Raw genomic sequence first — 13,586 nt, 5'->3', positions numbered from 1 at the left:
CTCAAATTTAAGTACTGAAATATTCTAAAGCCCACAAGAAGACAGACGGATCTGATCCTGTGCATATCCTCTGTATCTTTGCAGACCAATGTGAGAGCAAGGACACCTTAAGCTATAACCTTGCTTAAGCTAACCTTAAGCAATAAAAGACTATTTTAGGACACTTCTAGATTAAGCAGAGTTTATGGGTGACCAGCAGGCTAATTCAGCATGCCAGACATCCAAAATCCATTATTTAAAAACACTCTTAACTCACACCTCACTTTTATCTTTTCATTTCAATATCTCCTACAATTTCTCCAAACTGAACATGTTTTCTCCCACTTGCTCCTCCCATTTCTGATGTTCAGGCAAGAGGGTCGAGCCAAAATGGCGCATGCACACACACACACATACACACAAGCAGAAGGTATCAGCAGACTTGGAAGAATCCCAAGGTTTGCAGAAACAGGCAGGGAAAGCCCTCCTAAGTGGAAGGTAGCTACAAAGCAGCCCAGTGAGGACCAAGCATGCTTAGTGGGCACAGAATGCTAACTGCCTGTTGCCAGGGAGAGGGGTGGGAGGAGAAGAGAATGGAAAATCAAATGAGTGCATGGCTAGCTAACTGGAACAGGAGCACTCGACGCTGCAACATTTTTTTTGCTGGTACCACTTGTCTGTCCCACTTGTTTAATACTGACCTTCCACCAGTTGGTCTAAGGTGGTGATCTTCTTTACTCCATCAATAGTGTAGATAGTTCTTACACCCTGGGGCAGATTGACATTATCAGAGAGAGTCCGGGTCAGATCAGCCAGCAGGGCCTCAAAAGATCTAAACCGGTCGGGAGAGATGGCATATACAATCCCTTTGAAATACCGGTCCCCATTGCGATAGAAGCGGACTTTCTTGGCTTTCTTCTCAGAGCTGAGGGTCTGCAGTGTGCGGGTTCGGTAGAAGCTGCAATGGGCACTGTGGGTGGGGCTAGGCAGGCCATTCACCCGTGACCCTCGGCTGTACCGCTGTGCTTTATCACGCTCATCAAAGTGTTCCAGCTCCATATCTCTCCCAAAGGACATCTTGAAAGTTAATCTGTAAGGGGAAAGAGAACACACACAGGAAAAACTGATCAACATGCATTATAATTATGCAGCTGTCATATTAGAACACCAGTGGTTTGGTGCTCTGCTACAACCAACTTAAATTCACTCAATTCTTTCAATGAATTATTTAACAAGATTTAGATACTGCTTAATAATAACAAATATATCTCTACGTGGTGTAAATAAAATGTTATAAAATATTCATTAAAAATAACAGTACAAACAGATTTTTAAAACAGATATAACAAAATTACTGAAATACAGATGAAATTGACACATTTTTAAATGTACATAATAAAATTACAGGTTATATTTAACATAGCACTAAGGCAATTGTTTCATCAGCACAAGGTTTTTTCTTTGAGCAACAGAACATTCTCCTCCTCTCCTCCCCGGCATGTCCTCCAGTTCTGTTTTGGAGGTTCCCCCAACCCTTCAGAGCAGATTTGGGGATGGTAAAGAGCATGTGTGGGAGGTAACACTTTTCCAGTAGTACTAACTCTAGTACTAGCACAGAAAGTTAGTTGAATACCATCCTACATATCTGGGTAGGGTTGCCTAAACAAAGGCATCAAATAACACAAAGGTGGATGCCTAATATCAAAAGGCAGAGCATTCCAGAGAATAGGTGCTATCACATTAAGAGATCAATTTCTTGCAAGTGCAGAATGAACATTATGTAGCCCATGTAAGAGACTTTTGCTTACTATAAAAAGGTATGGGCAAAAGATACCAGCTAATCAGTAGGCTAGCATAACACATTTTAGATAGTTTGCACGTATAAACAGAGTGGATGGTCATTCTTTAACTATGGATTAACAACCAACATCTTGTTCTTGTTTTCAAAAATAATTCTGCCCTGCCTCCCAAACACATGCACATGTCTTTTTTGTTGGATTATCTCTGCATCGGTGGTGGAGATTCTTGCTAAATGAGACTATCAAGCATACTACAAAGGACATAAGCTCCTCACTGTTAGCTAAGGATCCACAGAAGTAATCAATTTGTAGCACAATCAAACCATAGGTTTTACTCATGTGTTATGTGGCCCCAGACTTATTTCCCGGGGTAATGATTTTGTTAAGGGGATGTCACACTTTCCCAAACTTCCAAGCATAACTTCATCACCAAGAAAGTGTGAGTTTTTCAAGTCTTTCTCAAGCTAGTGCATTCAATGCTCTTACACATGCAGCATCTTACGAATGGGGATGGGAAGAGCACCCCCCACAGATAATGCTACATACTCACCTTGCAATAATGTCCCACCATTTTCTGAAGCTCCTTTTTTCAACTTAATTTGAAAAAATGTGTGCTGTCCTTCTCAGGCATATTATACTCTCTGCCACTTTCAATTATTCCCCTCCTCCCCCAGCAAGGTTAGGCAACCCAGTCCATTATATGTGGGCATATTTAGAGTAACATGCTTTTGCCATGTGATCAGAAGTACAGCAAACTAAATGGAACGTCTTTTGTTCAGTTTTTTCAATTGTGTGGAAAACCCCAAATCTGACCACAATCAAGTTCAACAATCAACAATCAGGTTGTCATTTGGTGAACTGCGAGTGCTGTTGCCTGCCGAAGAGCCAACACTTCAGAATATTTACAAACACTTTAGAGTAAGAGTCCTGTGTTTCCTCTCCATAACTGCTTTACACAAGTGGTATTAATAAAATGGGGTACAATCTAGCAGTGAGGTTTCCTGCCATAGTCCCACAAAACATGCACAAGAGCAGTGAAATCATGTGCAGAAGAAGAGTAATGGATTTTACCCATGGACAGATTGAACCATTCTTCCTATTTGCTGGCATTCTTTTACAATAGGCCTACAGTGCAGTCCTATGCATGTCCACTCAGAAGGAAACTAGTTATTGAGGGAAAACTGTGACCCTCTAGATGCCATTGGACTCCAACTCCCATCAGCCCCTGTCAGTATGGCCAATGGTCAGGTAGCTCAGTGGTAGAGCATCTGCTTTGCATCTAGGAATGGATTGGAGAGTTCCCTGTCTGAAAGAGCCACTGCCAGTTAGCGTATAGACAACACTGAGCTAGATAGACCAGTGGTTCGACTGTGCATAAGGCAGCTTCCTATATTCCTATGACAGGAGTTGTAGTCCAACATCTGAAAGGCCACAGGTTCCCCACACCAAAATATAGAATTGAAGGAAACAGTGGGATGTGTATATGTACCATGAACCTCCTATAGCCTACTGTTGTTCTATGACTGTCTTTTTCTTTAAACCAGGGATGGGGAACCATTTTCTGCCTGAGGGCTGCATTCCTTTCTCAGGACCATATGCCAGTGATGGATGCGGCCAGAGGCAGAAATGGGCAGAACAATGAATGTAATTTTTATCTTTGTACAGTAGGGTAATAGCTAAATGTACTTGCCCACCCTCATTATCCAGGCAAGCAAAAAGCATGATCAGAATTTATGGATGCATTCTAGTCAAACCAAACCCTGCCCCTCAATTCGCAAGCAGGGCTGGGGAGGGTGCATGGTCTCATGAGAACCCCAATGGCCAGTTAGAGAGGCCTGGATGACCCCCTGGGCCTGAGATTTCCCATCCCTGCTTTAAATCAGCACCCATAGCACAATCTAATTTGATTAATGGCGGAGATCTAAGAGAGCAAACATGAGATGGTCAAATTTACATGGACTGCTACTTATCCCAAGTCAGACCTTTGATCCATCTAACCCAATATTGTCTATGCCGAGTGGGAGCAGTTCTCCAGGATTTCAGACTAGAGGCATTCCCAGTCCTACCTGGAGATGCCAGGGGTTGAACTTGGGGCCTTCTGCATGCAAAGCAGATGCTGTACCTCTGACTTATGGCCTTTCATCTTGGATTTAGAATCTACATGAGTTTAATTTGCTTTTATTTTACATTTTATGTTTTGCTCTTCCCCAGGGATTCCAGGGCAGTTTACAAAAGCAAGTTAAAATACCCCCCCCCCAAAAAAACCCAAGGTAAAATATAACAATATGCCAATAAGGGAACGTTTTCAATTATAGCATCTCTGCTATGGAACAGCTCTCTAGAGAGGCTCATATAGTTTTATGTTCTTTTCAATGATGGATGAAGACCTTTTTATTCACCTAGCCTTTTAAGTTGTGTTTTAAATCTGGGCTTTAATATTTTTTTAAAAAAGCTGCCTCTGTGCAAGGAAGTTTTTCTTATCGATTTTTTAAATTATTATTGTGTATTATCTTTTAAATATTTCTGCAGTAAGCTGCCCTAGAAATATTTATTGATGGGCAGCTATATACATCTAATTAACTATAAGAACAATAACAATAAAATACATTTTTTATTTCTTCATTTGGAAAAGAAAGAAAGCATTGGTTGCAGGTCAACTTCTTTAGTGAAGGAGTTCCACAAATGAGTGAGGTGGACCAATAGTCAGATTTGGTGTAAGATCATAGCTATCTTCTATAGTCACCCATACACTTTGAGCTCATTGGAGGAAAGATAGGATATAAATGTAATAAATAAACAAACCTATTGTTCTAGGAAGTTGAGCCCAGCTACATATGCAACAGTGTCAAGTGCTAAATCTTTTTCTGGACTGTACCACTTGAGGCAACAGGTGGGGAAGTCATGTCACCTCCACAGAAAAAACACCATCTGCAAAAATACCATGCCAGGGTAAAGTCTAAGCTGAATCCTTCTCCCTGGTGCACTGAATGCTCTATACAGTAGGGACCCACTCATAACGCGAGTTACGTTCCGGACCCCCATGGAAAAGCAAAAACCGCCGAAAAGCGGAACTCATTGAATAGAATGGCATGCGACGCCTGAAAACCGCCATAAAAGCGGAACAAGCACCATATGACTGGGGCTTTTGTCTAATTGCATCTAATTGAGACTGCCACATTAGTGAAGCACTGTAAAGTGGGGCCCTACTGTATTTATTTTTAGGAGGTGTGTGGGAATTCATTCAGACATGGAGTTCCTCACCTGCAACCTGAAGTGGTATAATCCAGAAAAATCTCAGCACTTGATTCTGCTGCATAAATACATAGGGCCTAAATCCAATGAATTTACTGTTGAGTAGACAAACACAGGATAAAGCTGGAGGATGCAAAAGAGGCACTAGAGGATCATGTTTATAATAAAAAGGCCTGTATATTGGCTAATATTTTATTTTTAAATCTCAAAAAAATGTTAGCCTGTCTTGGTACTTTTACTTTGGAAAGAGAAGCAATTGTAATAACTCAGATTGGTATAAACTGCAGCCCAATGGACAAATTCAGAATCATAATACGAGTTAACTCATGCAAAACATACAGGACAATTATAAAGCAAAAATAATGTGAAAATTTTTAAACATTCTGTGAAACTGAAACATTCACATTCCTAATATAGTACCTTTCTTAAAACGATGCAACTGCTTTATATCCTGGGGGAAAGTTTAATGTGTAATAAAGAATACATGTTGAGAATGCCATCTTTACAACTGCATAAAGCCTTGCTTTTAAAAACTAAAATAAATAAATCTAGGGATATAATTTCATTTACAGTCTAGATTTGCAGCTTTTTTAAAAAGTTGCAAAAACAAAACACAGCAAATGTTATTTATAGCAGAACGATACAAAACTAATTTAAAAGTGGCTTCTGCATCACATTGATTTCCCATAAAGAAGGGAAAATAGCCAAACCCGGCAGCCTAATCACTAATCATTAGGTGACAGCTCTTCATTGGTGGGGCAAGGGGGTGGAGACAGAACAGAAGGAATCACTATTTGGGGAACCTCCATTTCAACAGGACATGCTTCCACATCATTCTGCTCAAAACTACTTTTTTAAACATTGAAAATGTACCAACAGTGCCTTGGGCCCAGGTTTAAAGCTATGTATGCCTTATTCATTTGGAGTATTTTCACCTTGCTCTTTAACCCAAAAGGCTCCCAGTGACTGATATACAATCAGTTAAAACAAGACAGTCCCTACCCACAGGCTTACAACCTAAAAACATGGCACACAAGGGGAAAGGGACATAGAGGGAAGACAAAAAAAGCAAGCTCAGGCACCAGTTCTTAAATTGTAGTTCTGATCATGGCCAACTGTCACAGAAACAGTTCAGGGGTATGAGGTGCCTGATGGAGTGGTCTTGTGGCAAAGGTGATGTCAGCCCTGTTTCCCATCTCTCCCATTGAGACAAACTGATGGAATAGAATGGTGCATGTATTCCACCTGAACTTTTAGCATACGGGTAAATTAGGAGCACAAGTATAGCACTGCTGGATCAGATCACAGCCCCACCTAAGCCATGTTTATCATTATCCACATGAAGGGGGGATATATACACTCAAGAGACGGGGATGCCACTGGCCTCACCCTCCAATAGCTATGTATGTAACAACATGGATGTCTGCAGCATGGAAGCTGCATGCAAATATCTGCGTGTGTAGTCTTGCCCACTACAGACGTCCATGCTCAATGTTTGGACACTGAGTAGTGGGGTTGGGGAGCTGAGCAACATTAAGTGTGGATCCAACATCATGACCCCACCGTCCTTTCAACACATAGACCCTTTCTTGGGTATAATGCATGGAGAAGGCTCAAGTCTAGCATTTGGTAGTGACTAGCCAGGTGCTTCTGGGAAACTTTCAAGCAAGACATGAAAGCAACAGCTCTCCCCTGCTGGAGCTCCCCAGCATGTTACATCCAAAGGTACACTGCTCCTGAACATGTAGGTTCCATTTACCTATTATGACTAATAGCTACCAATAGGCCTATCCTCCATGAATTTGCTAGAGACTTTTTAAAGCCACTTAAAACTAGCAGCCATCACTGCATGGCGGTCTTCAAATGTGTGCTTATGGGCTTCAGAGCTGAACATACGCCTCCTGAAAACTTTGTACAGAATAGGCAGGGCTGTTATTCAAGACTTCTTACAAAGTAGCTTGCTGTTCATGACTGCTTGGCATGGATATCCCATGATTGTCAAATGAGCAAATTTGCAAGTTATTGAACACATTTGTTTACAAAAATAGAGCTACAAGTCCAAGATCCTATCTAATCACAGATGATTATGTCTAGTAGCAACCATGACATGGCATTTGTGAAGACCAATTTAGGCCCAAGATCAGACACCTGAATTTTCAAAGGAAAGTTGATTTTAAATCCAATCTGCAGATTTATGCAGAACAACCCAACACCATCCAAGTATTTACATGTAAGGCCAAACAGCCTTGCATTTGAAAATGTGTGCTTGATTGCATTGTTTAAATGTGGTGGGGTAAGTAGCAGGATACTGCAGAGGATTAGAGTTTAGGTTCAATCAAAAAATTACAAAAAAACAAAGAAGAAAATTTAGGAGGTACTCTCTCCCAATAATTTAATTTGAATAGGAACCTTTAAAATAGAAATGAGGTTCTTTTCTATGACAACATGGCCGTGTCACTCCTAAATCAGTGGGCCCATCATGAGAAATAGGCCACAGCCCTCCAGCCATTTAATCCATAGAAGATCCATAGACCACAACAAATCTAGCCCAGAGTAAGTGGTTTAAAGGTGACAGTGCAAGAATTAAAATCTGTAGGCAATAAATCACATTGGAGACTCTAATCACAGGCTGCTGTATAATTGAACACGCCCAGCTAAGACCTTCATGCCCTACAGTTCATACCATATACATCTAATACAGGAAAAGTGCACATATTGCAAACATGGGAGGATAGTTCCACAAAGCAATCAAGCACAGCCCCAAATACATATCACAAATCAGTAACAAACCTTTCAGAGAAAACTGAACAATAGGCTCAGTTTAGGCAGCCACTAGAAAAGCCACCATACTCAAGTTACATAATGGCTTTTTTAAAGCACCTTTTAAAATGTAGTGCAAGCAATTAATATATTATAATAAAGCCACGTGGACCACCAAGATGCACAAATGACAGACTTTATGGCCAAAAGAGAATCACCCTGGCCATCTTTCGCCTATTTTTTTTTCTCCAGAAGAGAGGTGTCACCATCTGCCCCCACATTAGCAGATGGGCACGTTTTCCTCAGCCTGCACGTTTTTTAAAAATGCTGCAGCTATCAATGCATAAAATAACACTCTCTCCTCCAGCATGGCTCGACGGAGCTGGGCATACATATCAGGATTATCATTTATTTATTTTTAAGTAGAATATAGAGTGGCCCTTGTACATGGGTGCTTGTGGCCGAACGAGGCAAATTAAAAGAGAAAGCGAAGAGAAAAAGGGGTTTTTTTAAAAAAAAAAATGTGGCCATTTGCTTCACGCAGGAGGCTTTGCTTTCACACAATGACAGGCACCTTCTCCCCTTGGCAGAGAGGGAACCTCCCCCTCACCGTCTCCGCTGTCGCTAAGCAGCCCAAAATGATGCAAAAATTGCCGAGCACCGGCCCCACATTTGACGAGGCAGGAAGGAAAGCGTCCAGGAGTAGCCCATCTGCCTAGCCCAAACCGCATCCCTAGACAAGACAATGGGGACAGGTATGAGGAGAAGGGACGGGCGCGCGCAAGCGCGCCCCTTGACAGCTAGAAATCTTTTACATTAGAGGCACACAGCTTGGGGGTGAAGAAAATGCCGCCGCCGCCGCCGCCTCCTGCTCCTGAGAAAGGCTGGCGAGGAACTGCTTCATTCAAAACCGCTTACCTGTGCCTTGGAAAATGCAAAGCGTCTCCCTTCTTCCCCACAACTGCAGGCTCTTTGGCTGGCTTGATGCAAAGGGGGTGGATATCGTCGCTGCCGGCTCTCAACAGACAAAGCTCAGCTCAGCTCAGCTCAGCTCCGCTGCCGCCACCAGCCCCGTCCTACCCTACTACCCCACCCGGCTTGGCTTGGCAACTGTGACTGCCTAAGAGAAGGGCTCGGCTGGCTTTGTTGAGAGTTGAGACTCTCCTCCCGTTACCCTTCCTCGGCTGGCTGGCTGGCTGGCGAGTCGCTCCCGCAACTGGGTTCGCCTTTCTTCTCCTCCACCCACTTACGGGAGTGATTTGCATTAGCCCGTCCCGATTTGCATTAGCCCGTCCCTCATTGAAATGCGGTTCTTCTCACACCAGGCTGAGCTAATCTAGCACTCTGCCTCTGCTCAGACGGCGGTGCCGGTGCCGATGCCGCCGCCGTGACGCTCGCCTTTCCGCCTCACTCAGGGGGAATCGTTAGAGAGCCTGAAAACCCCACCAGAAGAAGAGCCAGAGAGAGGGAGAAGTGGGCAGGGCATGCACCCCGGAGTCCTTTTTATCCCCTCAAGGCTCAAGAAGGCATGGTCCTCTTCAAAACCTGTTTTCAGTCCCATCTGCGATGTGTAAAATAATAATAAAATAATGCCTCTGAGCATGTAAACAGAGGGAAAGGCCTTTTTTAAAATAACGTGTGAACGATAGAGCAAAATGCAGAGCCACGTGTCAGCAAAGTCTTCTTCCTTTTCTCTCTTTGTGTCTTTCTTTTTCAAGATCAACTCCACAGCATGGGAAATATGGGTGTGAACTAGGATTGCCAGGCTCAGGGTCTGAGACTGATCCTGTATCCTTAGGAGAAGAGAATATCAGCCAAGTGCAGGTGTTCTTGCAACTCTGTAATGAGAAAAACCACAAGGTGGAATTCTCCCTCCCCCCTGCACAACTTTTAAAGATACAGAAGACCTCTTGGAGGCCGGGCCTGGCAACCAAGAGGTCTTCTGTATCTTTAAAAGTTGTGCAGGGCGAAAGGAGAATTCCACCTTGTGGTTTTTCTCATTACAGAGTTGCAAGAACACCTGCACTTGGCTGGCTTTCTCTTCTCCTAAAGATGCAGGATCAGTTTCAGGCCAAGAACCTGGCAACCCTAGTGTGAACATATGCAAAGGGCCTTTTCTTCCCCTGTGGGGAATCCTGACCAACCCATGAGGGTTTGGGGGCTTCCCATTGGCATTGGCATCTGGTTGGCCACTGAGAATAGGATGCTTGACTAGGTGAGCCTTTGGTCAGATCCAGTAGGGCTTTTCTGACATTCTTAGGGATACAGTCTTCCAGGCAGGCCTCAGCCTAGCATTGCCATAGAAACAGATACCCAAATGCTAATTAATACAAGCCCTGTTTTGGGTGAATTATTGTATGTGCTTAAACCTTTTGCTCTGGTTTAAATATCGGCACCTTCCCATCTATTAACCTCACACTTCTTAGGGCCGGCCTGCTCAAGACATTTTACTGCCTGAGGTAAAAGGCAAAATGGTGTCTTCTTTCTCCTTTCCATGTACAGAAGCCAACTGGATAGCAGCTGAATACTGCTTCATCACTGGTGAGAGGATAGTGTCTTTCATTGCACCACAGGTAGCTGACCAGATTAGGGAGCCCAGGAGAGGCTCAGGAGAAACAGTTGGGGGCTGTGGCTGTGGCTGCCTGACTCTGGCAAACGGTAGGGCCACCCCTGTCTAAATGCATACAATAGGGTTAAAGTGTAATGATTTATCTTATTTTATTTATTTTATTTAATATCCTGCTCTTCCTTCCAGCAGGAGCCCAGGACGGCAAATGATTGAGTTTCTTCAGAGCATGCCATTACTCTGTTGTGGGTAGTACTCAATGCTAGACATATTCAAAGTAGATCTGTTGAAGATAATGGGCATGACTAGCTTAGGTTCATTAATTTCAGTGGGTCTACTCTGAGTAGGCTTAGTTACAACCAACTTGAGCGCCGGTGGTGGAAATCCTGCACTGAAGGCAATCGAACACAGGTTAGAGCAGCAATAGCTGCCTACCAGGTGGCAACAAAGGCAGCAAAGAGATATTTCTTTGCTGCCTCTATTGCGTTGGCAGAGTGCTGTCCCAGGAGATTGTTCCAAGTGGTCCAAAGCCTGGTCAGTCCAGTTGCTCAGGAACCCATGGAACATTCTAAAATCTCCTGTGGTACTTTTGCTAAACACTTTGCCGACAAAATCGAGCGTCTGAAGAGCACGCTTCCGCTCGCCGTGGAGACAGGAAGTGGGCCAGAGTCAGCCAGTTGCATTCCGGTCTGTTGGAATCGGTTTCAGCCTCTTCTCTCTGAGGAAGTGGACAAGGTGCTCTGTACTGCGAAGCCAACCACCTGTCTGGTTGATCCTTGCCCTTCATGGCTCATCATGAGCTGTAAAGAGAGACTGGGCGAAGGGATCAAGGCTGTGGTGAATGCATCCTTGCAAGAGGGTGCAATGCCATCAGCCCTCAAGGAAGCGGTAATAAAGCCCATCTTAAAAAAACCGTCCTTGGATCCCCAAGAGTTAAACAACTTTCACCCAGTCTCTAATTTACCATTCTTGGGCAAGATGATTGAGAGGGTGGTGGCTGCGCAATTACAGACACACTTGGAGGAAATGGATTATTTAGATCCATACCAATCGGGTTTTAGGACTGGTCATGGAACGGAAACAGCCTTGGTCGCTCTGGTAGATGATATGCGGAGGGCATTGGATAGGGGTGAATACACCTTCCTTGTCCTCCTGGACCTCTCAGCGGCTTTCGATACTGTTGACCACAGTATCCTTTTAAATCGCCTAGAGGGATTAGGAATAGGAGGCACTGTCCTGCAGTGGTTCCATTCCTATCTCTCGGATAGGCAGCAACGGGTGGCATTGGGAGATGAGGTTTCAGACCCTTGGCCTCTTCATTGTGGAGTGCCACAGGGTTCTATCCTCTCTCCCATGCTATTCAACATCTGTGTGAAACCGCTGGGAGCAATCATCAGGAGTTTTGGGTTGCAGTGCCATCAGTACACCGATGACACTCAGCTCTATCTCTCCTTTAAGTCCTCACCGGAGTTGGCTGTGAACACCATGTCCAAGTGCCTGAAATCCGTAAATGGATGGATGGGAGAGAATAGGCTGAAGCTGAACCCCGATAAGACTGAGGTACTACTTGTGGGAGATAAAAGGAAACTAGGAATTACTGACCTGATGCTTGATGGAGTAAGTTTCCCCCTGAAGGACCAGGTCTGCAGTCTTGGGGTCATACTTGACTCCCAGCTGTCCATGGAGGCTCAGATTACAGCAGTGAGCCAGGCAGCCTGGTATCAGTTACATCTGATACGGAGATTGCGACCCTACCTTCCTGTTCATCTGCTCCCTCAGGTGATACATGCCCTGGTCTCCTCTCGCCTAGACTATTGCAATGCGCTCTACGTGGGGTTACCCTTGAAAACGGTCCAGAAATTACAGCTGGTACAGAATGCGGCGGCACGCTTGATCACACATAGCCGTCGCTGACATCATATCACCCCAGTGTTATTAGATCTTCACTGGTTACCAGTTGTCTACTGGGCCCAATTCAAGGTGTTGGTGTTGACCTTTAAAACCCTATACGGTTTCGGCCCAGTATATCTGAAGGAATGCCTCCAGAATCACCGATTATGCCGCCTGATGAGATCAGCCTCGCAAGACCTTCTCTCGGTCCCACCGGTGAGAACAGCTAGGCTGGTACGGACCAGAGAGAGGGCATTCTCTGTTGTGGCCCCCACCCTCTGGAACTCCCTCCCTTTTGATCTCAGACATGCTCCCTCCCTGTCCAGCTATCGCCGAGCCTTGAAGACCTGGCTGTTCAGGCAGGCCTACAAGATTGGGACAGATTAATTTTATGTTATAACTGAATTAACGGATGGTTTCTTTAGCTTAAAATTTGATTATGTTGATGTATATGGATTGTTTTTATTCTTGTTGTTCGTCGCCTAGAGTGTCCCTAACCCGGACAGATAGGCGGCTGAAAAATAAAATTTATTATTATTATTAAATTTGCAACTGTCCCACAGACTGTATAATTCACATGGCAAAAGTGAGCTAGTGAATTTGGCTGCAATCCAATACACACTTACCTGGGAATAAGTAACTTTAAATCCAATGGAGCTCACTCCTGAGTAGATATGTATTGGACTGCAGCCTTACAGTACAATCCCATACATGTCTACTCAGAAGTAAGCTCCACTGGGTTCAATGGGACTTACTCCTAGGTAAGTGTGTATTGGATTGCAGCTTTAATTGTTAAATTCAATATGGTAATTATTCAGCTACTTTGCAGCATAAGGAACAAGTTGGGCCTGCAACAAAGTGTTGTGGTGTAGCCTCCCTTCTAAAAGGCATGCTCCTGGCCACGGTTGTAGTTAGCCCTTTCCTCCAAATAGAGTTGGGTCAGGGAACTTCTGGTCCTGGGCCCAGATTTGGCCCAGCAACAGTCCCAGTTTGGCTGCTTTTGGCTGATGTGAGGCAGGTAGGGACATGGCTGAATTGACTGAGTTCCCAAATCCCTCCAGAAGGCAGGGTTGGAGTAACTGTCCATCAGTTGATCCCCCTTGAGGAACTCAATCGCACAGCTGATCCCTGCAGAAAGCAACTTTGCCAGCCATGTGCTCAGTGCTGGCAAAGCCCCTTGCACTGTAGTTCCTAAGCTGTGCAAGGGACTTTGAGAAGTGGGCGGGACAGCCCACCTGTCAGTCAACTGACATCATAATATTATTGGGATTAACATGTGGGTTCCCCTGCTCCCCTGTCAAAGATGGTGGGGGTGAGGAGGACAGATAAGGATCTGGTAC

The 13,586-nt window shown here is 44.3% G+C and overlaps 1 protein-coding gene across 4 annotated transcripts in view; it reads right to left on the bottom strand.

The window, feature by feature from the left end:
• DCLK1 (doublecortin like kinase 1) overlaps positions 1-9,590 on the bottom strand; it is an 82,217-nt gene extending 72,627 nt beyond the window's left edge. For 3 of the 4 annotated variants that reach the window (XM_061628415.1, XM_061628417.1, XM_061628416.1), the window contains exons 1-2: positions 8,709-9,590; positions 681-1,069 (exon numbers count right to left, since the gene is read on the bottom strand). In XM_061628415.1, the coding sequence (XP_061484399.1) occupies positions 681-1,056 (376 nt within the window). In that variant the 5' untranslated portion in view covers positions 1,057-1,069; positions 8,709-9,590. The remainder of the gene's footprint in view (positions 1-680; positions 1,070-8,708) is intronic. The other variant, XM_061628418.1, reaches the window with a different exon arrangement.
• Positions 9,591-13,586: the final 3,996 nt, after the last annotated feature.

Source organism: Rhineura floridana, chromosome 5 (genome assembly GCF_030035675.1).
Source record: "Rhineura floridana isolate rRhiFlo1 chromosome 5, rRhiFlo1.hap2, whole genome shotgun sequence".
Taxonomy (NCBI): Eukaryota; Metazoa; Chordata; class Lepidosauria; order Squamata; family Rhineuridae; genus Rhineura; species Rhineura floridana.
The sequence above is the reverse complement of the archived record's forward strand: the minus strand, read 5'-3'. Positions and strand labels throughout refer to the sequence as shown.